This window comes from Cyprinus carpio, chromosome A12 (assembly GCF_018340385.1).
Source record: "Cyprinus carpio isolate SPL01 chromosome A12, ASM1834038v1, whole genome shotgun sequence".
Lineage (NCBI taxonomy): Eukaryota > Metazoa > Chordata > Actinopteri > Cypriniformes > Cyprinidae > Cyprinus > Cyprinus carpio.
The window spans coordinates 3,922,145-3,946,926 of record NC_056583.1 but is presented as its reverse complement, the minus strand read 5'-3'; the positions used below and the strand labels follow the sequence as shown (position 1 = coordinate 3,946,926).

The window sequence follows — 24,782 nt, the reverse complement described above, 5'->3', positions numbered from 1 at the left end:
TGTTTGTTCTTTTGAACAGATTAGGATAGATGTAGCATTGCATCACTTGCTCACCATTTGATCCTCTGCAGAGCATGGGTGCCGTCAGAATGAAAGTTCAAACAGCTGATAAAAACATCACAATAATCCACAAGTAATCCACACAACTCCAGTCCATCATTTAATGTATTCTGAAGTGACAAGCTGCATGTTTGTAAGAAACAAATCCATCAATACGTTTTAACTGGAGTGGTGTGGATTATTGTGATGCTTTTATCAGCTGTTTGGACTTATTCTGATGGCACCCATTCACTGCAGAGGATCCATTGGTGAGTAGGTGAGTAAGTGATGTAATGCTACATTTATCCTAATGAAGTAACAAACTCATCTACTGCTTTGGAGAGTAAATTTTCAGCAAATTTAAATTTTTGGAAGAAATACTCCTTTCATTTGGAGTGATCAGTGTATTTACTTGTATTTTCAGGGATTACTGTAATCTGAAACACACTCTCAGCAAATAGTCATTTCACTTATACTGTGTGAAGGTAAATTTAGCATCCAATTACTTTTGTTCCAGCTTTTTTTTTTCTCCTTGTGCTTGTTCCTAAACCCTTCCTCGTCACAAGCAGCCATTACCTTGAACAAAAAAATGGAACTGCAACATGAATAATTTGTCGAACTAATAGCTTTTCGTCTAAGTTCAAGGGTCTACACAGGGCACTGTGCCCTCAAAGTTTCCATGAAAATTACTTGGCGTGTGTGTGCGCATGTGTGTGTGTGTGTGTGTGTGTGTGTGTGTGTATGCAGGTTTCATTGATTAGAAGCTTGAAATTTCCTTTATCTTTTTTTTTGCTCCCAAGTGGCACCTATTACAGCATACTTCATCTCTTAATAACTGTGGTAATTAAGTGAGCAATTATCTCTAACAAGCCTCTTCAGATTTGCATCTAAACACAACAAAGACCCACTCAAAGCTTTTTTCCCCTGTTTTGTTTGATCAAACTTTTAATATGGCAGAAATGTATTTTCTGACAAGTGTTTTATAATAGTATTTATAGCAGTACACAGCATTATGATGATACAGTATTGGATGTGATCTGTTTCAAAAACATGAATAACAGGATAATGTGGTCAGTTAATTTCAGACAATGTTGCGAAATGACTTCATCATGTGTTGCTTTGTCTCAAAGAGGCATAGATTGACATTTTTATTAACTGTTGTTTTTCAGATAAATATGTAATGATATGGCTCTTGTGTGTATTTGGGGAACAGCATTTCTTATTATACTTCTAAAACATATTCATAATACATTGTGACACCAGCTGTACACCGAAAGTAGGATAACCTCACATTATAACTAGCAGTGTCTGGAAATATAAAGAAACATGTTTATGTTATCTTCAGTTGGGCTCCAAAATTCAGAGACCATGCACATTCAAAATCTTGCATTCAAAATCTAATAAAAAAACTTGCTTTTTTTTTTTTCTTTTTGGAAAATGGATAAGAAATACAGAAACATTGGTTCTGCTCTATTTCTAGGTCACATGAGGTCAAATAATAAAATCAAATCTGATCATGTGACTTTTTACAGACGGTGAGATCTTGCTTTCGATGAAGCATAAGATGTTTTGGATCTTTCTCAAACCATGAACCTGTTGAACATGATCATCAGCTGTCACCTTTTATTTAAATTGTAACGAGGGTAAATATTATTTCTTATAAAAATCTAATTTTGCATCTCACTATGGTTTCACACTTTTGGACCCCAGCTTTCAATTTCTTTGAAAATGAACATTACTTCTATAAAATAAAATGTATGTTTTGTTATAAATTAAATTTCACTTTTTTGTGATTACTGAGATTGACGAGGACTCAAAAAATATGAAGGCCTAAATTTAAGACAACTGTATGAGAGTTTTTTACCCTAAAATATCAGTTCCAAATTATTCTGATGGTAAGAAGGTGAGAAACAGGTACAATTTCAATAATTAACTGAATGTGTTTTAGATACACAACCAGGTTTATGCATAATCAATAATTTCTTGCAATCTCAGTGATTTTGACTAACTAAATAATTTCCACATTTTAAACATGCTCATATATTTTAAATGTTTAAATTAAACTGATTAATTAAACTGGTGCTATGATGCTGAAGCGATTTCAACACATATAGTAAAATATGAATATTTTAATAAAATCAAATGGAAGCAAATAGTTAATAAAAAGCTTTGGACTGAAATAAGACTTAGACCACCTGTTTTCCTGTTTTATTAAATACATTAGTTACATTTATTAGTTAATGTTTATGTTCAAATTGTGTAATCCAAATTGATAGGGATTTTATAAGCAATTCAAATGCTTATTTCTTAAATTAAGGCTTAAATATTATTGAGTGGTATACGAAAATAAAATAAGGTCATGTCCTGTGCATTTTAATTCTGATGCTATAAAAAAGTTAGTATGAAATTAAATGAGGTCAACACTCCTCAATTTGACCTGGAATCCCACAGCAGTCGCTCAGTGTTGTGGAGGTGAAGGGCATCATGTCCAGGGATATCTCCATCTCTCCCTCATGCTGCTCTAGGGCGGGCAGCAGCGCGTTCCGCTGGATACGAGACGAATCAGACACGACCGAGACCTTGTCAAAAGGTATGTCCACGTGCTCCCCACGACCGGGGACCAGAACTAGGCACTGGATGTTGGAAGCGACCTGCGTGTCCTTGTGGAGCAGAGTGGTGTCGTGATGGTAGGACACCAGCTCGTTGCTGAAGTTCACTGTCTCCACCGCGGAAGATGCGCAGAGTCGGTTGCAACACAGAATAGTGGTGAAGGCTTTGCGGAAATCCGCGTTGAACGCGTAGATAACCGGGTTGAGCGATGAATTTGCCCATCCGAACCACACGAAGATGTTAAAAGTAGTGCTGCTCACGCACAAAGAGTCTCCAAGAGTATCCAAGTCACAGAACGGCACGATGCAGTTGAGGACGAAAAAGGGCAGCCAGCAGAACACAAACACCCCCATGATAATGGAAAGCGTTTTTAACACCTTGGTTTCTTTCTTAAACGTGGTTTTCAGCGACTGCTCGCTCGCGCAGTCGTGTATGTGCCCGGCCGCCCTCTCCAAAGTGGAGATCCTCCGGATCTGCGTTTGCGCGATCCGGTAGATCCGCGTATATGTTCCTATCATGATTATAACAGGGATGTAAAAGCTTATAAGTGAAGATGCAATAGCATAAGTCCTGTTTAAAGTCGCAGTGCAGTCCTCCGAACTGAAAGTGAGGTTAAAGGGCGCGTTATGATCCTCAGCCCTGTGCCAGTTCAGTCTGACCGGAATGAAAGAGATCAGGACGGAAAGTGTCCACGCCATCCCGATCATTATAAACGCCATCCTCTGGGTCATTTTACGCTCGTAACGGAACGGGCTTGAGATGGCCCAGTATCTGTCCAAACTGATGATGCACAGGTTGAGGATAGACGCCGTTGAGCACATGATATCAAAAGCAATCCAAGTGTCACAAAAGCTCCCGAAGAGCCAGCAGCCGGCCACCTCAGAGACAGCCTTCCACGGCATGACCAGAACAGCCACGAAGAGATCCGACACTGCTAGGGATATGACGAAGAAATTAGTGACTTTGGATCGGAGGTGTCTGAATTTGATGACGGCGGCGCACACCAGCGTGTTCCCCAGCAGAGTGGAGAGGATGAGCGCGCAGAGAGCGCAGCCCGTCAGCGCGCGGACACTCACACCGGAGCTGTCCCTTTCAGCACCATTCCTCTCCATGGGGCTTCCTCTGGACCCAGATCTGAAAGATCATATTCAAATGGCTCCTCACGTCACAGTTTCTCCGATTTCCAGTGAAGCTCTTTTCCGAAAGGTCTCGATGTCTTCTTTCTGCAAAGTGCCACCGTGCTCCTGCTGAATAGCAGCGCGTAAGAGGGAATAAAAGGGCAGCGCTCTCTCTGCTGAAAATGTTGAGTCTGCCACAGAGAGAGAGAGAGGAGTACGACATAACTGAGAGTGAGTGCGCTCACTGAGTTAAAGAAAATTATAAAACAAATAGAAAGCATCTCTACCTCAATTACAACATGGTTCTATCTATCTATCTATCTATCTATCTATCTATCTATCTATCTATCTATCTATCTATCTATCTATCTATCTATCTATCTATCTATCTATCTATCTATCTATCTATCTATCTATCGCTATCCCTCAACTATAATTCACTTTGGATAAAAGCGTCTGCCAAGTGAACAAAACTATCTATCTAGATCAATCTAAAATTCTGTGCTCCAAACTAAAATGGATCAATGTATTTTTGTAGTTGTAGTGTGAACAAATAAACACAATGAAATCACATTAGGATACATCCAGTGAAAGTAGATTTTATAAATATCAAGCAAGCTGTCACACGTTTTATATAGTTAATAATAGTTAATTTGTGTATTTTAGGTTTTCCAAGATTGCATTTTCATGAGTTATTTTGTGTTTCACAATAGCTTTTTGCATAATGTGTTACTACAGTAAGTTTTTCATATATATATAATAAATATTTTTTATTTTATTTCAGAAATATATATATATATTTTCGGCCTTATGTATTTGTATGTGAAATTTAAATTTAAAGAAGCATAATTTAATCTGAAATTAACAAATAATTTTGCAGTTGTGCAATCATTTAATCTGTGCGTATCTACTGTGTCTCTACTGTGCAGTTCATTATTTATATGTGCAGCGTGCGTCATCTAAATGCATGTTGCTGAATATGTCCAGCAGGGCGCGCGTGGACGCTGCTGTTAGTAAAGCGTCGAATGACGTCACTGGAATTTCAAGATGGCTTCGGATCACTGTCAGGATACGGTCATCCGCCGGTCTGAGACGGGAAAGCTTTGATGTTTTAACGGACGTGTCTGTTAACTCACGATATTTGCATACTATTAATATTTACCCTGTTAATATGCTGGAGGACGGTCTGAACGGGCGTCATGGTGAAAGAAGAGCGGAGTAACGTTACAACACTACAGCACTCGGCTGTCAAACCTCAAGAGGATTTTGAATGAGATGGAAAAGACTGAGGATGAGCCTGAACGTATATGTTTCCTTCATATGAGAAACAGAAACATTCTTCACTGGATAGTTTAAAAGAAGAGTACAGTAGAGGTCATTTGTGCTGCTCTCAGGAATTGGGCTGCGGCCGATGGGTATGTACAGGCACTTGGTGTTATATTATAATGCGTTTCGACAGTAATGCATAATCTGGGTCTCAAACTTTAGTGAGCTATCTAACGTTACTTAATCAGCATTTGTTTGCTTCTAACACGCGTTGAATATTCTTAATTGAATTATTATCTAGACGCGCCTGTCGTGCCTCAAAATGCTGACACGTTCCGAACTTGATGATGCTCTTTAATCTAAGATGAATCGAATCTTCGATTCAAACCTTACAAACGTGATAATGATGCCCAAAAATACCAAATCGAATGTTTGATAATGTTCCAAAAGCGGTTATGATGCCCCCCAAAAGTAAATAGAATATTCTAAAAGTTATGATGTAAAAAAGCTTGGATGTAATGTTCTGTCGCACCTTAAATTACTAAATAGAGCATTCTATATATAATATAAAATGTTTAACAAAGCTGAATTCAATGTTCCAAAAAAAAAAAAAAAAAAAAAATCCAAAAATGCTGTTATGGTGTTCCATAAAATCTGAATTGGATGTAACTGTTACCAACTCAACATTTGAATAAATGCAACAAAATGTTGAATTATATGTTCCAGACTTAATTCTTGATGCTCAGCTAGGCTGCGGAATCAAATGTCAGAATCAAACATTACAAACATGATTATGTTGCTCAAAATGATTTGTAGAATATTCCAAACGTTATGAAGTTGTTCATAAATTTTTATTTGAGTGTTCGAGTACAATAATGACCAAAGTACTGAATCGCATACTCACATTGAACGCTCTATCATCCCCCAGTACTGAAGCGAACTTTCTGAAAGTATGCATGTTGTTCAAAAAAGCTGAATCGGATGTTCCAATTCAGTGTTCCAAATAGAATTATGATGTAAAAAAGTACCGAGTTGAACTTTTCAAACTTAATTCTGATGCTCAGCTAAGCTGATTCGAATGTTTGAATCAAAATACTGAATATTCGAAACATTATGATGTAAAAAACTAAACTGAATATTAGAACTCAACAATGCCTAAAAATGCTGAATCAAATTAATTTTAAATGTGATTATGATGTTCATCAAAGCTCATTTTTAAAAACATTCCAAACTCTGTCATGATGTTCAAAAAAATCTGAATTTGATGTTCCAATTTAACGTTCCAAATGGAATTAATGATTCGACAAATTAACGAATCAAACGTTAAAAACATTATTCTGATGCCCATCGAAACTGCAGAATCAATTCAAACACAATTATGATGCCCAAAATACTGAATAGAATATTTCAGAGATTCTGATGTTCAAAAACTCTGAACTGAACAAGTCCAATGATGCTTAAAATACTGAATCAATGCTTGAATGGACTGTTCTGTCATGCCCCAAAATGCTGACTCAAATGTCCCAAAACATCTATGATCTCTAATGCCTAAAATAGTGAATCAAACATTCGAAACAATGATCGAAAACACCGAATCGAATGTTTCAAACATGTCTGTCATGCCCTAAAGTGCTGTCTTCTACAGTAGGTAGCAAAATATTTCACTGTGATTTATTTTTAGGTTATCCTCCCAGTGGGGTCCAGAAGAGCAGCGTCATCTCCGAGCATTGTGGGCATTCTGTAGTTTCACCTGTGAAGCTGATGGTGGAGTCATCTTCCTCTGGAGGCAGGGGTGCTGAGGAAGGCATACCACCTCCACGCATCGCAGATGTTATAGACAGGCAGGAGAACATAATGCAAGGCATGTTCTCCCATACTGGAACATCGCAGGGAGAGAAAGGCCAATTACAGAGCAGCCAGGACCACGAGGTGCCAGAGTCATGTGATAAGACCAGTACCCAGCCATGTGGCACTAAGCTCCCAAATGGACATGGAGGCCACAGTGCACATAAAGTGACTGAGTGGGAAAATTCGAACTCATCTCATCCTGCAGGAAGCTACTTGAATTCAGAGGATGATCATGTGATTGTGAATGGAGAGCTCTCAGCAGACTCCAGAGTTGGAGCTTTGGATGCTATTTCTTCTGTGCTACCACCTCAAGATGCAGCTGTAGATAGAACCACCAGCTCGGGAGACTGTTCAAATGCCCAAAATTCAGTGTTTAATGACACCAGACGTTGTTCTGAAGGCGACCCATCTTTGGATAGGAACTCTTCAGCCAGTCCGTCAGCTCCGAAACACTCTCTCAGGATGTTTTCCTCTAGCACTTTCCTCAACACTGACTCTGCTCCTCTCAGTCCGGATGATGACGAGAGCTTTTCCACATCAGATAGACCTGATGACTCAATCTTCACGGACGTGAGTCTGAAACCCAGGAACACTTATGAGATCAGTCGGCGTCAGAGCGCTCCAGACAACATCCCGGATGTGTTGAGTGTTGCTGTCGCAGATCTGACTCTCAGTCAAAGGAAACACGGCATCTCTGAGACCCTCAACAGGTATTATCATGCTATACAATTTTGCTTTATATAAAATACTGCTTTAGCTAAATATGAGCTCCACAATTCACAGGTACATATTCTTTTGTGCCGTCAGAAAGAATATTAGATGATGTAGGAGTTAATGACAAGTTTATGATAAAGAAACAAACAAAACAAAAAAGTCACTGTAAATGGATAAAACTTGATATCAAGAAAAGTTAAAAAGTGATAACATTTTCTTTACACCATGAATACACATCTTAATAGTGTAACCCCTATTATGCCATTTTTAAGGTTCCTAATTTATGAGTTGCCTACAATAGGTTTACATGCATGCAAGCTCAAAAACGCTTTTGTTTTCTCAAAATATTAATTTTATATCACCTTATTTTTTCAACGATTCGTTCAAAGCAGTTCTAAGATTCAGTCTCTCTAAAACCTTCCTTTCCGTGACCCTACTCAGCTCTGATTGGTCAGATGGCCCAGTCTGCTGTGATTGGTCTACTGTGTACAGCACGTGTCATAAACGATACACCCATTGCCATAGCTCCGTATTTTGAACGCTCGATAGAACATATAAACATCTGTAAACATCATTTATCATACTTACAGGTTGTGATTCAGTGGAGCTAGCTGATCCAAATAAACTGGGTACTGAGCCAAGTTAATAACTATAATATATATATATATATATATATATTTGTACTGTTCATTTAAAGGGATATTTTGCTCAAAAATGTAAATGTAAAATACTAATTGTCATGTTATTCTAATGCCCCCCCCCCCCCCCCATGAAGTGCAAAAAGAGATTTTAATAAGATTTTTAATAACAAAATTGGTCATTTATATTTCCAACCTGTAAAAGGACACAAAACTGTCTTAGAAGTGCTAGTCTTTTGTAATAAATCAACTGCGTGGAAAAGTGCAGCTAAGACATTCTGCTAAGGATTTTCTTTTGATTTTTTATGGAACAAGGAAAATAATATTACATGGGGTATGTAAATGATGATAATAATATTTAATTAATTTTAGTTGGGTTATGCCTTTAAATTGTCTTATTGTATTATGGTTCAACAAAGAAAGTTCTCAAAAGATATTTCTCTTCAAGAATTCAATCCCGTTTGTCCACATGTACTGTAACACTTCAAAAGTAAACAGGTTTTGACATTCTCCTTCCGGTTACTGAGCTGACTGGAAGCTTAAACTATGAATTTCCTCATATTTTACCATGCTTGTTACAGCTCAGTCGCAGATCTGATCTCAGTCTGAACAGCTGTGTTTCTAGCAACACCTGCAAAAGGAATATATGCTTCACGGTTATCATAACTTTTTATGAGTCTGTTTGTGCTTTATCTCAGTTCACAGGCTGTAGTGGCGTTCTTCAAGTCAGTGTCTTATACTATCAGGGTTATTATCTTCATGCTGTTAAGCCAAAAGAACTGGATTGTGCACTTGCAGTAATTTTTGTGCATTGTCAGTGCTGTGTTTTAAGGTTTTGACAGATGCTCTGTGATGATATCTTTGGCAGAAGTCTGTTCTCCAGAAAGCAGAGGGAGGCCCAGAGTGCACCAGGATGGAAACTGTTTGGAAAGGTCCCACTGAGAGAGAGTCCTCCCAAAGACTCCAAAACCATTCAGCAGGTCTGTTCACACCTGATTCAGATTGAGAGTATCTATGTAACGGTTTTATCAGTATTTTAAATAGCTGTTTGTTTTCTGATTTTCGCTTCTGTGGACATGAAATTAAAATTAACCCTCTTGATAATTTTGCAATTACATGAAAATGTATTAGACTTTAAATTTATATAAAATTCATTTAGCTGATCTTTACTGTGCTTTTTTGACCCACTTAATTAGGACTTAAGTGCATCTTTATGTATAATTTCATAATTCTATTTTCTTTGAAAAATAGCGAATAAAGTGTACTGCTGAAAATGCCATGAAAATGTATTTAAATATATTTGTAATTACTGTGATGATGAAATTACAATTTAGTTAATTTAAAATATATTAACTTTTAAACGTAATATTGAATAACACACTACAGTTAAATTTACAGCATGTTAGTCAACACTTCAAGACAAAAGACTATTAAAACAATGACTTAAAATGTACAGTAAAGCATTTAATTTGACATTAAAGTGCACATTTTGGAAATATACTTAAGTGTGTTCAAAAAAATCTAATTAGGAAAGTGTACTGTCTTTCATTACACTTAAGTGGCCTTTTATTTAAATAATATGCACATTTAATACAATTAAAATGTACAGTAAAGCATTTAATTTGACATTAAAGTGCACATTTTGGAAATATACTTAAGTGTGTTCAGAAAAATCTAATTAGGAAAGTGTACTGTCTTTCATTACACTTAAGTGGCTTTTTATTTAAATAATATGCACATTTAATACAATTAAGCACACTAGTTGTTCATAAGGGCTGCCATATATTAATATGAACAATATTTAACTGGAAGTAATGTATCAAATGGAATTTGATGATCCAAAGAGAGTGATTCAAATCAAACCACCTACTGAAGAAAACATCTGTTGCACCTTACACATCTAACCAATTTCACCTCAGTGGAAAATTGACCATCAAAAGTTTATCTTGCTTATTATTAGAAGTTTATAGAATTTTTATGTCTCCAAAAAACTCCACTGGGTGGAGAAACTGATAAATAATTTTCACTGAGAAACATATATTTTATTTATTTATAAAACATGTTTTTTGTAATACATGTGTTTTTAAGAAGAAAAAAAACAATACTAATAATAATGTTTTATTTATAAAATGCCTTTCCCAAGTTCAAGGTCACTGTACAAAGAAAAAATAATATGACGACATAAGTTACAAATATTCATACATATACGTAAGCAAACAACAAGAATAATAACAAAAAAACAAAAAATAATAAAAAAAAACACTAGATAGGTGAGCTGATAAATCTGTGAGAATAGATAAGTCTGTAGACTGGTAAATTTTCTCAGTTCACCCGCCTTTGAAAGGTTCAGGGGAAACAGTTATTTTTGGACTCTGGAAGAAACCAGTTAAACAGTTCTGCTTTTGGTGCTGTCTTACCAGAAACAATTCAGTTCATCTCACCAGACCCCTTTATACAAGTTTCACTTCTGTCGTTTAGGCAAACTACACGACAGTACCTTTAAGTTCTCTAAGAGACTGTGTGCCGAGGCCTGGTCTTCTGTTTGGGTGGCAGCTAGAGTAGAAACTGGGCTGCAGTGTGTGGAGTCCAGCTGGCTTCATTTCCATTCAGGATATTAGTCTGTCTGTGTTTTTAGGAGAAAGCCCGAGAAGGTCATTGATTTTTGGAGAAATTTAATGCACAGCCTCACGCTATCTCTGCCCCGCACACACGGTTCTCTACACGTTCTCATAGATTACTAACAGCCAGACTCCTCATTGCCTTCTGTTTATTGATTTAAACAACACACAAGTAGGAAGAAAAACAGATCCAGTCAGAATAAACCCCATTCAGTAAACAGCAAATCTTGCTGTCACGACTTATCCACCACTAAATCATGTCAGCATAAACTCCACAAGCACTTTTACCAATGAACCCAGTCGAGTCAGCACAGTTTTGAAGCCCAGGCCATTATTTCTTAGCCTCGGGATCTGGTGTATGTACTTTATTTCTCTCATTTCTCTCTCTCTTCAGGAAAGTAACCCAGGCAATCTCACATCTGTATCTACACCCAATCTCTTAAGTTCAGGGGTATGATGTTTGGTTTCTAAATGAGCTCTCCTTCATGTCTGTTCTGTGCTCAGAGCCGTACGCTTTCACTTCCCATCGGTCATTTCAACCACTCTCACGTCACGTGACATGCCTGCTTGACTAGTGCTGTAACATTTGCTGTGTTGAAAGGATAGTGAAATCACTTACTCATCCTTATGTAGGGGTGTGCGATATAGACAAAAAATAATATCACAATATTTTCTGGAATTGTATCGATAGCGATAAAGCTGAGTGTGTTGCGCTGGTACTTTAAGGACTGCGGTGGACTCTTAAAGTTTTTGATGGTGATCAGTTCCCAGCAGTGAGAGAAATTAATATTGTCCAATAAGTTTAAATGGGCATTTTTACCTTTAAAAATCCTTTTTTTTTTAATCTAAAAGTGTGCATTATCTTTTGCTTCAGATTCTTACATTTAATCAATAAAGTCAAATACAATGAGACGTTTTGGCTGTTACCAAACAAAGAAAATCAGTATCAACAAAATTCATATTTGCAGTGCAGAGGAAACACAGAAGCTATTTACTGTTTAATGTAGCTCAGAGGGACATGAATGCATTTAACTTGCTGTTACAAATGCACAAATAATGTTTTGATATTTTAAACGTAAAACGTTGAATACTGATATTTGATGTCATTTAAAAATGAAAAGATACTTTAAATGTGAAATTAACACTGCCAGTAGATGGTAGCAAGTCACTGTTAATGATTAAGTCATTGCGATTGAAACGATTCGTTCAGATGGGTGATTCATTTAGAAAAGAAACACCATCATGTTGCTCAAAGATGCAAAACAGTGCTGTGGCTTTGTATGGAACTATTTTTTGTTGGCGAAATAAAGCAAAAACAGGCAATATGGTGTCTAAAAGTCTCTTAATATTAACTTCTTGTTTATTGAACTGTTGTATAACAACATCACATTCATAATCATGCTGATTTTGGGAGAAAAAAATGTCAGTCTTTGTGCCTCTTATATACATTTTCTGCCCCCATATCAAATTTTGGGAGCATTCTAAATGCATTTTAATAGACTGAATCACACAGTGAAAAATGCACTGCAAATGCACACATGCGCTAGTCTAACCTATCAGACTACATCATGTATAGGTTATGCATTCCTCTATAGGTGTGTTTTGTTTGGTTTTTGCGATTATATTTGATCACACATCGTTAAAACAACAATTACGATACTATCGTAGACGATATATATCGCACACCCCTATCCTTATGTCGTTTCAAACCTGTATGTCTTGAAGAATGTTCATGCTGCACTTTTCCAATTAAATCATACAATGACCAGGAATCATAAAGCTCCTGTCAGTGGAGTCCATATGACTTGTGTGCTCTGTTCTGTGTCTTGTGAAGTGGTAAAATAGTTTTGTGTAGGGAAAAGACATAAATATAAGTACATCTTTCATGTAGCTCTTAAATTTCATTAGCATTTCTGCAAAGTTGAAGTTTTGTAATTTGTCACAAGTTTCATTGAACTAACAATGAACAATATATTTAGAGCATTTATTAATATAAATTCATAATTTCTACATACAGCATACCAATAAATTTGGAACATTTTATGTTCTGTTAAATAATGTATTATGAACAAACATGATTTAACAATGAACATTTAGATATTGTATAGAGTTAAATATAAAAAAATATAAAGTAACAGCATTCACTGAATATATTATTTATAAATGAATATATTATTTATAATATGGAAATACATTAATAATTGTTCTAAAAATGTTGTTTATAATTAGTAATAAGTAATATTATTGAACCAGATTGTAAAATGTGGTCTCTTTAACCTACTGTAAGACATTGTAGTTTCTGCTGTTTTTCTGCTGTCAAGACTTTGTAGAAAATGCAAGTTAGGGTTAGGAGCAGTAAGAATTTGTCAAATTAGAAAAATATTTTGTTTTATTTTAATGAAAAATATATTTAGCAAATTTTCTTTTTCTAAAGAAAAAATAGTAAGGAAAATTTAACATTTAATGAAAATATAATTGTTTTTGGGTGGGGAACAAATACATTTTTCTGTAAAGAGAAACAAATTCCAAAGAAATTTTTTTTTTTTTTTCGATTCTTAATTTTTTTATGAAAATATTTAATATCATTTTAATCAATATATTTTGCTAAAAATAATCATAAAAATGGATAACTTCTTTTTTAATGGGAACAAATCAACAAAACTAACTTTTGATCCCTAAGTCTGAATATGCAAATATGCAGCTCTTACTATGAATCCTAAATGTCCAATCTTCTAAAATCAATCAGCTAAACTGCATGATAAACACCACTTGATCCTCTGTTCTCTCCCCTCTGACTAGTTCCTTTCTTCACCTACATTTCTTAGAAAAAGGTCCCCATTCACAGTATGTCCACTGACATCTGTAGAAGCTTCTGCAACAGATGAAGAAGAGTCTTTGTGCGGCTGTTCAGTCAGTAATAATTAACAGGGTTGAGCTTGTGCTGTAGATGGTACATTAAGAGGAACCGTACCAGCCAAACTGAGCTAGATGTGGTTTTTACACAATTCCTGAGAACAGCACGAGGCTTTGAAACGTTCAGGTGTCTTCACACTTCCTCATATGAACAAACAGGCCACTTTCTCTCCATGCTGTAAACATCACACGCAGTGACCCATGCGCTTCATCCCAGCCTCAGCACGCCTTGATCTTTCACACGCCTGCCACCTGCCTCCATATTCTCATGTTCAGCTCTCACAAGCCTGTGATTCTGTTCACAGCACATTCAGACCACATAACACTCTCCCTTCATCCGGCCCGCAGTGGCCGCACACATCTGAACCTGACCTGTTGGTCTTCTCACAGGAGTACGAGGCCAGGGCGTCTAAATCGGACCAGAGTCTCTCATTGCCGGCTCAGGGCCGACGGAAGAACCTGGAATTCGAGCCACTCTCCACCACGGCGCTCATATTAGAGGACCGTCCCGCGTGAGTATCACCATCAAACTGTTAACTAACCAGGTACAGCACAAGCCATGTTCTTCCATGTTAACCAGCTGTGGTTTGTAATAATCTGTTGACAATGAAATATAAAATGCGGAAATATTTTTAGCCGTACATATATTTTTTAAATATACACATTATTCATCTTTCAAAGCAGCTTTATAGAAAATCATGATGTCAATATTTTAAATATATTCATGCCTTTATAGTTTGCAGATTAGAGAGTGAAGATAATATAATTTATATAATTGTATAATCACATAGCTGAGATTTGCTATATAGTATATATATTGCTTTACTTGAGTATACTGTATATATGCAGATAAAGATAGACGTGCTATATGTCAAATTTACATCTCTGGGTGATAATATAGTTTGCATTTTGTGTTGATATAAACAATCAAGTAATGAGTATGACCAAAAAACTGTTAACTAACCAGGTACAGCACAATATAAAGCTATTTCTTTCAATTTTGTCCTAATCAGTTGTAGTTAAATAATCTTTTGACAATAAAATACAAAAATTGAAAATCTTTTGTTTTGCCCACAATATATCACTTTATTGCATATATACATGTTGTTTTAAATATATATTTTTTATTTGATCTTAAAAGTCTTCAAATACTTATCTATTAATGTTTGGATAATTTCATATTTTTTTTGTGCGGAGCTCTAACATTGGTTGAAAAACATATCATAGACTATATTGTAGAATAGAAAATGCTCAATATAGTTTAGTCAGCAGTCTGTAGTACAACCATATTGTCAAGTCAATTTTAGTTGTATAGTACTTTTCACAATACGTTTCAAAGCAGCTTTACAAAAAATCATGAGGTTATATGTCTTTATATATTCAAATCTTATATTACTTTTAGCTGACTAGAGCTGGGTGGAAATAATCATTGCATTGTGCAATGATATAAACAATCAAGCGATTGAATTTTGCTGGATAGTATATATTACTTTATGTGAGTATAGTTTGTGAGTGTTTGTGAATAAAGTTGGATATAGAGCTGTTTACATTTACGATAATTAAAAAAAATCACGCAACTGAGATTTGCTATGTATATATCGCTTTACATCTATATATGTGGGTAAAGTTGAATATTAATTTGTTCTGCGTCAGATACTGGGGATTATGAAACCTTTAAGGTTGTGTTCAATTTATATGTTCAATATAGTGACAAGCCTAATTACTGTTTAGTGATTAACTGTCACAGGTTAATATTGCTTATAAATGACAGGGCTAAAACTGCGATCATATCGTCCATCCCAGAGCAGTTTAAATGAGTTAATTGAAAGTCATGGCATAATACTTACACATACAGTAACACACTGTACAGGGTGCATAATATATTTAGTCCCCTAGTGTGCAACCCAAAGGCAAGTGTGGCAATAAACGAAAAACTCCATTTGATGTTGGATAATGAAGACTGAAAAACAGTTCTCCTCTGGCAATTCAGTCCAAATATAATGTCAGTAATTAAAAAGAAATGTTCTTTACATTGACTCAGCTGAAAGATTAAGTTGGGGGAGTCTTTGAGGTCCTTCCAGGAGAGTGCAGGTAGATGTATTGCCACCTTTCTAACTTAAGTTGCTCAGGATACATTGACCTGCGATACATATATCCTAACAAACCTTGAGAGGCTCATCTTTCCCAAACAAAGGGCTATAGATAAGACTTAGCACAGACTGGGTTGTATTTCGCCACGCAAGTCTCTTCAGTCCCCAAGTCCTTATTAAGAATAAATGAGCGGTGAAATGTGAGTGTGTCAGCCAAACCATGAGATAAACCAGCGATGAGGCCCTTTCCAGAAACTTCTCAGTGCATTCGTTAGGTGTTTCTGAAACATGTCAGTGCTTACAGGTTTCTAGGCTGTGCATTTGAGACATTTTATTGTCCGTTTGTTGTGACAACTGAAAATCATTGGCTTCCTTCCTCAGGAACCTCCCTGCTAAATCTGAGGAGGAAGCGCAGCGCCACCGTCAGGAGTACGATGAAATGGTGGCAGAGGCCAAGAAAAGAGGTGCATTTGAAATGTTTTTTTTTTTTTTTTTTTAAGTTGTAAATAAAATGGAATTGAAGTATGAACAAGAAAATTTATTTCAGTCTTTCCACTTCAGAATTTCATGTTTAATTTAATGTTACACACTGAAGAAAGCCTGTGTGCAAAATAAAATAACAAAAAAAATGCAGAATTTCAAGTACAAATAGCTGAATTGTTTAATTAATTAAAAAGATTTACACACCTAAATGAGATAGTATACGAGATGAGAGAACGTGTGTAAGTAACCTTGTTGAACTGCATTATAATTCAATGTTCAAATTGTTTCAAAGTAAATTCTACACCGTTTTTTTTTTTTTTTTTTTTTTTTTTTTCAGTGTACCAGGTTTTTATTGTGTTAATTTGGCTTAAATATGGCTCATTAAACATGTCAAGAACACAACTGGGTCATATTTTGTCCCAAAATCACATGCCTTTATGTACTGTAAATAAGGAGCGTCACAGGTAATTTATCACAGAAAATTTAATAATTTTTGCAGTACAGAAGTACCAAGGTTCAGAAGCAATATTGAAAAGTTCTTCTCATTACCATAAAGCGAAAAAGAAGAAAATATATTGCTTACTTATTCAAATAAGTACATTTGAATTATTTGAATTAGAACTTTATTTACCTAAATACAGTAAAAATTGCCACTTTACAGAAATTAGTGTTCACCACTGACAATAATGGGAATTTAAAAAATTTAATTAAAAATATATTAAATTAAAAAAAGAAAAGGAAAGATATAGAATGTCTGGAAGCATTATGGTAATGACAATTTTGGGGAAATAATGGAACATAGCCTTTATTTATAGCGACCCAGATGTGTTTTCGAGAGATTCACCCAAACAAAAGTGTCACACTAGTGTATCTTTCCCTTTCTAACACCAAGGTGGTCATTAAATGTGGAAATGTGCTTTTGGCACACTCTGCCTTGTTAAATTTTAATATATGACTGTTGTCCTCAGAGCTGAAGGAGGCTCAGAAGAAGAAAAAGCAAATGAAGGAAAGATTTAAACAGGAGGAATGCATCGTTAATGCCATGGTGGTTTGGAACAACGAAATCCTTCCCAACTGGGAGAGCATGTGAGATATTATCACATCCTGCAGTGATATTTATAATAAGATGAACACGTTATTTCTGTTGCTAAAACTAGAGCTGCATATCATTTGTTCCCGATAGGAAGTTCCTATAAATGTTATTAACTATGCATATAGTTAAATCTAATGTAAAATGCACATTTTATTACACTCTATTCACTGTGTCTCTTCAGGCGTGGTACGCGGCGTGTGAGGGATCTGTGGTGGCAAGGTCTTCCGCCCAACGTGAGGGGGAAAGTCTGGAGTCTGGCCATTGGGAATGAGCTGAACATAACCTCAGGTTTTTTTCTTTTTTTCTCTCTCTTTCATGTATCAGTGAAGAGCCAACTTTGAAGATGCGGTTAAGCCCAGGATTTCCTAAACCTTTTGGGCAAACATTCTGTCTGAAGTGTGTCATTATGCAGTATTCACATGAATGTGTAGGTCACCTGAGGCGATTTTTAAACCTTCTTTGTAACGAAATTTGGATGAGTTTATTTATTTTACCCCAGAAATGAAAGTCAAAGCTAAATCCAACATGCAGACCAGATTTTTCATCTGTGTTTTTTAAGGTTTTATGGTTAAAGCTGTGATCTGCTGTCGGAGAATTGTAACCCTTTTTTCGTTGTGTTCCTCTCAGATTTGTACGAGATCTTTCTGTCACGGGCCAAGGAGCGCTGGAAGAGCTTCAGAGAGACAGGCAGTGAGATGGAGTCAGATGGTACGTCTGTCATCCCTCAAACAGCCCACTGGAGCTTTTAAACTTGCCAGTCATTTGAACCAATTCACAATTCAATCTGAATGATTCATTAGCGAATCACCTTGAATTTGAATGAGTTTTAACAATGCACTGTGCTTAACCCAGTAATCGCAACTTGACACAATCTCAATTGGTTCAGTGAATCAGTTGAATTCGGTCAGAATCAGAAATCAGAATCAGAAAGAGCTTTATTGCCAAGTATGCTTGCGCATACAAGGAATTTGTTTTAGTGACATAAGCTTCCAGTACACAAAAGACAACAACACACAGTCAAAAAAAAAAAAAAAAAAAAAAAAAAAAAAAAAAAAAAAAAAAATAAAAACCCTTTGCAGATAAATAAGTGTATAAACAATTGTGCTATAAATGATAATGGAATTGGATTGAGTAAGATGCAGGGATGTACTAGGATGAAGGGGTAACAAATAAATATAAGGATATTGCACATTTTTATTGTATAAGTGGGGAACATTTAACTGTTCATGAGGTAAACTACCTTATTTAACAAAACACTCATGCACATACACAATTCGGTCTGAATTATTCATTAGTGAGTCAGCCTTAATTTGAATCAGTTTTAGCCAGTGGTTTAGTGCAGCCGTATACCTGCCTATAGCCACTTCTTTATCAGTCAGTATTGTGTATAGCCAATTCTAAATCCCCTCTGATGCGCATCATTCAGTAGTGTCCTGCATTAGCCAAATCATGACAGTCCAGCACATGAGCAGCTAATCCAATCACATGTGAGCAAATGCAAATATTCCCTTAAAACACTCAGTTGGCTATAGAAACTATATAATATATCTTCTGTGCTTATCCAGTAATTGTAAACAAACAAAATCTCAGTTGGTTCAATGAATCAGTAGAGCTGATTCACTATTCGGTCAAAATTATTTATTACCAAATCAGTCTGAATTCGAACGGGTTTTAACACTCAGTCTCATTGAAGTTCACTGGTCAGGAAGTGCAAAATGTGAATTGGTTCAATGAATCAGTTAATCTAATTCACAATTTGATTTGAATGATTCCTTAGCGAATCAGTCTGAAATTGAATGGTTTTAACAATCCACTATGCCAGTAATTGCAAACTGACAGAATTAGATTCAGTGAATCAGTTGAAGCAATTCTCACACTCGCTCTCATGGAAGCTTGTTGGTTACTAACTAAAAACCTTTTAATTCTTTTTTTTTCACCTTCCACTACACCTTACAGAAATGGTGGTTATTTCCTTCCTGTGCTGCAAGCCCAGTCTCACTAATCGCTTGTTAATTCTTGTTTGTTTGTTTTCCATTACGCCTTCCAGCCTGTGTTCTTTATAAAATGCTGTTTTATTAGCCTTAGCGCTTTGTTCTTTAATGTGTCTCAATAAATCTGTTAATAAAGCTGGTTTTTCATAGAGTTTGAACACAAACACATCCTCTCTTTCACATCTGGCCCTCATCACAACACTCCTCCAGCAGTACACTCGAGCAGATCCTCTGAGACTAACAAACACCAGACGCGGCTGTTTATCCACTGCCACCAGTATACTGTAGAGTATCACAGCACCATAGAGATGTAGATATAAGAGCAATAGATATGGAGCGCAATCTGCAAGTACAAACCCGATTCCAAAAAAGCTGGGACACTGTACAAATTGTGAGTAAAAAAGGAATGGAATAATTTACAAATCTCATAAACATATATTTTATTCACAATAGAATATAGATAACATATCAAATGTTAAAAGTGAGACACTATGTTGGTTCAGATACACTATGTTGTATTCTGAATAAAATATTGAAACTTCCACATCATTGCATTCTGTTTTTATTCACAATTTGTACAGTGTCCCAACTTTTTTGGAATCGGGTTTGTACATGATATTTTCGAGTAATGTTGAAATCAGAGAACTGTGAAGTTACAGTTTATTAGGCATGTATTGGAGTAGATCCTCATGTCTAAATTGTGCTTGTTATAGTGGACAGTGCTGACCGTGAGTCAAGTCTGGATCTGATCAAACTGGACATCTCACGCACATTTCCGCCACTCTTCATCTTCCAGAAGGTACTGTTCACACTCTTCCTCTCACTGTTATGGTATCATTATAACTGTAAATATTAATGACTAAAGCTGGTCTCTCTTGTGTTAGGGTGGACCATACCATGATCTCCTGCATAGCGTTCTGGGTGCATACACCTGCTACAGACCTGACGTGGGATATGTGAGTGATCACCAGATGAATATTATTATTTCTCATCTGCATATAAAATCATCTCGTAGCTCAATTGTGGGTGTTAGCAATCTCAAAAATACCATAAAAATGGACAGGATAGCTGTATTTAATCATGTGTTCCATCATTATCTTACAAACAGCTGGGGTTGGTAAGATTTTTTTTTTTTTTTAAAGAGGTCACTTATGTTCATCATGGCTGCATTTATTTGATAAAAAAGTGAAATATTATTACAACACAAAATAACTGTTTTCTATTGTAATACATTTTGAAATGTGATTTATTCCTGTGATGCAAAGCTGAATTTTCAGCATCATTATTCATCATCTTCAGTGTCACATGATCCTTCAGAAATCATTCTAATATGCTGATTTACTGCTTAAAATTTTTATTGCTATCATTGTTATATCATGTTCATTTCTGTTAAAAACAGAAATCATTTGTAGCATTATAATTGTCTTTTGATCAATTTAATGCATTCTTTCTAAATAAAAGTATCAAATTCTTACTGACCCCAAACATTTGATCAGTAGTGTAAAAAACCAAAACTGTAAATGTGAGTTAGATAAAGCATTGATGTTTTTAGGTTTGTGACATGAAGTTCATCTAGTATGATCCAGCTGTTAGACAATGATAAGTGTTTATTTTGGCTGCAGGTTCAGGGAATGTCCTTCATAGCTGCTGTGTTGATCCTCAACCTGGAGGAGGCCGACGCTTTCATCGCCTTCGCCAATCTCCTCAACAAACCCTGTCAGATGGCTTTCTTCAGAGTGGACCACGAGCTGGTACATGCAACGTTTTATAGACGCTCAGATTATGTACATCATTTTGAAGGACTGATTCAGGTTCAAAGCGTCAAACTCTGTCCACAGTGTCTTTTTTTACTTTACAGTTACAGTTTTTGCTTTACAGATTTAAACTAAGGGACAAGACATAACTGCCGTGCATCATATCTGCTGAATGAAACCCAGCGCGTGTTTCTCACTAATATGCTACTTACTGCTTTTATAACCTTTTTTTTTTCTGATTCCAAAAAAAGTGCGTTTTTACCGAGCAGGTTTATCACCTTTTATTTATGTAGCACTTTATACAATACTAATCGTGTCAAAGCAGCTTTACAGTGTCAAACAGGAAAATAGTTTGGCAATAATCCAAGAGGACAATAACAAAGAGTCATTTTTTCAGCTAAAGTCAGTTCACTGATGATTCAGTGACGTCATACTTTTTCACAAAATATGATGCCTTTCATAGAAAACTGCCACAAAGACATAATTCCTGTCTTCCTCTGAGCCAGGTTACAGCTGTTTGGTCAATTCTCAGATGATTTTCACATGCATGAATGATTTATGCCCAATTTCCCATTTCTTCACTTCTTTTGCATATTGTAAGTTAATTGACAAATTTTGAATACTTCTTTTTGTCATTAAAATGTCATTTAGATTTTTTTTGTAATGTCATTTTGATATTTGACTGCTTTTGCTAGTTTGATAAGTGCATTGAAGCTCATATATATATATATTTATATATTCTTCTGTGATGGCAAAGCTGATTCTTTGTTTCATCTGTGATGGCAAAGCTGATTCTTTGTTTCAGGTGGGTGTGTGTATACAGTTTATATATATATATATATATATATATATATATATATATATATATATATATATATATATATATATATATATATATATATATATATAATTCTTATTTGTGAAAAAACTACGTGATGGAAAGTGTTTATTGATTTTTTGAATATTGATATTTTTGAAGTCATCATCAAATTAGGTAATATTAGGCCTTTATTGCAAATCAGCGGAATTCCTTTTTAAATGCCATACTTTGTAATAATTTCACTTCAATTATAGTTTAGTTCTCTGTGAATTTATTGACGGGATTGTTACACATGAATTAGAAAGATGTTTTCATTTTGTGTCTCTTTCTTATTAGATGCTGAAGTACTTTGCTGCATTTGAGGTGTTTTTTGAGGAAAACCTCCCCAGACTTTTTAATCACTTCAAGAGTTATAACCTCACGCCTGACCTGTATCTGATAGACTGGTGAGTCCAAGAACCTTCTGATGAAGGAAAACACTTGTTAGTTTTCAACTGAACTTCTTAGTTTTCAACTTAGCTGATCAACTGAACTAAGCTTGATGTGTAAAGGCATATGTTTAAGTAAGCGCATGGCATTTAAATGTAGATTTTGAAGCTGCTTTCCATTCCAAATCAGATTTCTGACCATGAAGACTAAACAAAACACCTGGGTGCATTACTGTCACTTTCATATGTACATTTTTTGTATTAACAGGATCTTCACCCTCTACACTAAGTCCCTGCCGCTGGATGTGGCGTGTCGGGTGTGGGACGTGTTCTGCAGAGACGGGGAGGAGTTCCTGTTCCGCACGGGGCTTGGGATTCTGCGGCTCTACGAGGACGTGCTCCTGCAGATGGACTTCATCCACATCGCTCAGTTCCTGACCAGACTCCCGGAGGACACGCCGTCCGAACGCCTCTTCAGCTGCATCGCCAACACTCAGATGATCAGCAGCAACAGGAAGTGGACCCAGGTCAGTTCCTGTCTGAGCTGTTACAGTGATCAGCCTGTGGAGTTTGTTTGTGAGGGAAATGCAGGCAAATATACTTCCTGCTACATTTGTTCTCTTCAAAGATTCCTTTGCATAACTTCTATTAATAGATACCTAGTAAAATGAATCTGTGTTGTGGGAAGGGCAGCAGTTTCATATTTTCGGCAAACTAACCCTTTATTATGAGTATAGCTAACTACAGGGAACTTTATTCTTCTACAGTACATTGTGGTTTGCATGGCGTTCCTTAAAGGAATGGTTCACCTGAAAATGAAATCAGAACAGCACTTGCTCAGCAAAGGATCCTCTGCAGTGAATGGGTGCCGTCAGAATGAGAGTCCAAACAGCTAATAAAAACATCAGAATAACTGAGAAATAATCCACTCAAGTCCATCATTTAATGTCCTGTGAAGTGAAAAGCTGCATGTTTTTAGGAAATAAATCCATCATTAAAGCATTTTAACTTTAAGTTTGAAATATGAGTCCATAATAACTGTTCTGCCAGTGAAAAAGTCCATCCCCTTTTTTTTTCGCTTCTCAAGACATTAACTGCTGGACTGGAGTGCTGTGGATTTATTACTTGTGGATTATCGTTGATGTTTTTATCAGCTGTTTGGACTCTCATTCTGACGGCACCCATTCACTGCAGAGGATCCATCGAGGAACTATGCCTTTAATATATCTATTAATTATTTCTTTTGTCTGTCTCTTTCTCCCTGTCAGGTGTTTAATGCCCTCATAAAGGATAAAGAAATGGAAAAAAGCAGCAGTCCTACAGTGAAGAACACTTGAACTCTCACCAGTTTTATATTTCCAGTTGACTTCAACTCTCGATTAGAAGAGGGGATTGTATAAAACAGGCTCTAAGAAATGAAATGAAGAAAAAGCTCAACTTGATACCTTTGTAACCATGGCAGTGTTACTGAAGTTACACATTTGTATGAATTAAAAATATAAGCCTTTCATGAGAAAATATTCCACCAGCTTACTCATGTACTGTACCAGATACCAGCGTCTTAATCTTCCTCCTTACAGAGAGGACTGGTGCATTTGAAGAAATGTGCCGACATACAGTACGCACGTGAACTCATTCATTTTGAAGCATATTCATTCAGAGCCTGTTTAATGCACTTGAGATTTTAATAATAGAATATCCAGGTTCTGTGATTTTAAATGTGATGTTTTAAGTGGTTTTGTTTTGTAGAACAAGACCTTAATGAAGTGCAATAGAAATTGTAAAAATAAGTCAGATGCAGTTAATATGCAGGAATAATGCATATAGTGTGTTGAGGTGTTTGAAAGCATTTTGTTGCTTCTTGCCGTAGAATTATTGCATTTTTTGCAGTCCTGTTGTGCTACTTTGTTCTTTTAAAACACTAATATATAGCTTCATTTTTAAACTGAGTCTTATTAATGTTAGTAAGACAGCGAAGAATGCATTCAGAATTTTTTTATATTTCGCAAACTGACATTTGCCAGTTAAAGAATAAGAATGTGTGAAGGAATAATGAAATTTGTGTAACTTTTTGTTCAGTTATTTGACCAAACGCATTGTTTGTCATGCATTTTAACCTAATATCTGTAAATATTGGGTCTCAAAAAACATTTTTCGATTTGGTAAAGTTGCATCTTGGTGAAAAACGTAAATTGTGTCATTAATTCTTGGTTTGTTTTCTACACATTCCTGGTTTTATTGTACAGTTTTCATACTCCAGTGAAGATTAATTGTAAATAGGTGAAATGTTTGACACCACAAAACTCAAATGTGTAAATAAATCTAAAACTACCCTCATAATTGTTATTGTTTCTTTTAT

General features: G+C 35.8%; 2 protein-coding genes across 3 annotated transcripts; one reads left to right on the top strand and one right to left on the bottom strand.

The window, feature by feature from the left end:
- Positions 1–2,363: 2,363 nt before the first annotated feature.
- On the bottom strand, positions 2,364–3,940 carry LOC109084004 (D(5)-like dopamine receptor). Its single transcript, XM_019098731.2, has one exon. It carries the CDS (start codon positions 3,759–3,761, stop codon positions 2,457–2,459), a length of 1,305 nt encoding a protein of 434 aa, XP_018954276.2. The 5' UTR covers positions 3,762–3,940; the 3' UTR covers positions 2,364–2,456.
- Positions 3,941–4,793: 853 nt separating this feature from the next.
- Positions 4,794–24,763, top strand: LOC109084003 (TBC1 domain family member 12-like). 2 transcript variants are annotated; one of them, XM_042767193.1, is made up of 15 exons: positions 4,794–5,182; positions 6,715–7,591; positions 9,102–9,213; positions 11,246–11,302; positions 14,155–14,276; positions 16,236–16,318; positions 17,306–17,423; positions 17,612–17,718; positions 18,058–18,138; positions 20,135–20,220; positions 20,306–20,377; positions 21,044–21,172; positions 22,332–22,441; positions 22,692–22,950; positions 23,692–24,763. In XM_042767193.1, the coding sequence occupies exons 1-15, from the start codon at positions 5,179–5,181 to the stop codon at positions 23,758–23,760; spliced, it is 2,286 nt and encodes a 761-aa protein (XP_042623127.1). In that variant the 5' UTR covers positions 4,794–5,178; the 3' UTR covers positions 23,761–24,763. The 2 variants fall into 2 exon arrangements, with proteins under 2 accessions (XP_042623127.1, XP_042623128.1); XM_042767194.1 differs by lacking the exon at positions 11,246–11,302.
- Positions 24,764–24,782: the final 19 nt, after the last annotated feature.

Bases quoted from the DNA above. Each gene is read 5' to 3' on its own strand.
- LOC109084004 (XM_019098731.2), bottom strand. From the start codon at position 3,761: ATGGAGAGGAATGGTGCTGAAAGGGACAGCTCCGGTGTGAGTGTCCGC.
- LOC109084003 (XM_042767193.1), top strand. The intron at 14,277-16,235 runs GTGAGTATCACC...TTCCTTCCTCAG, and splicing joins ATATTAGAGGACCGTCCCGC to GAACCTCCCTGCTAAATCTG. The intron at 16,319-17,305 runs GTGCATTTGAAA...TGTTGTCCTCAG, and splicing joins GGCAGAGGCCAAGAAAAGAG to AGCTGAAGGAGGCTCAGAAG.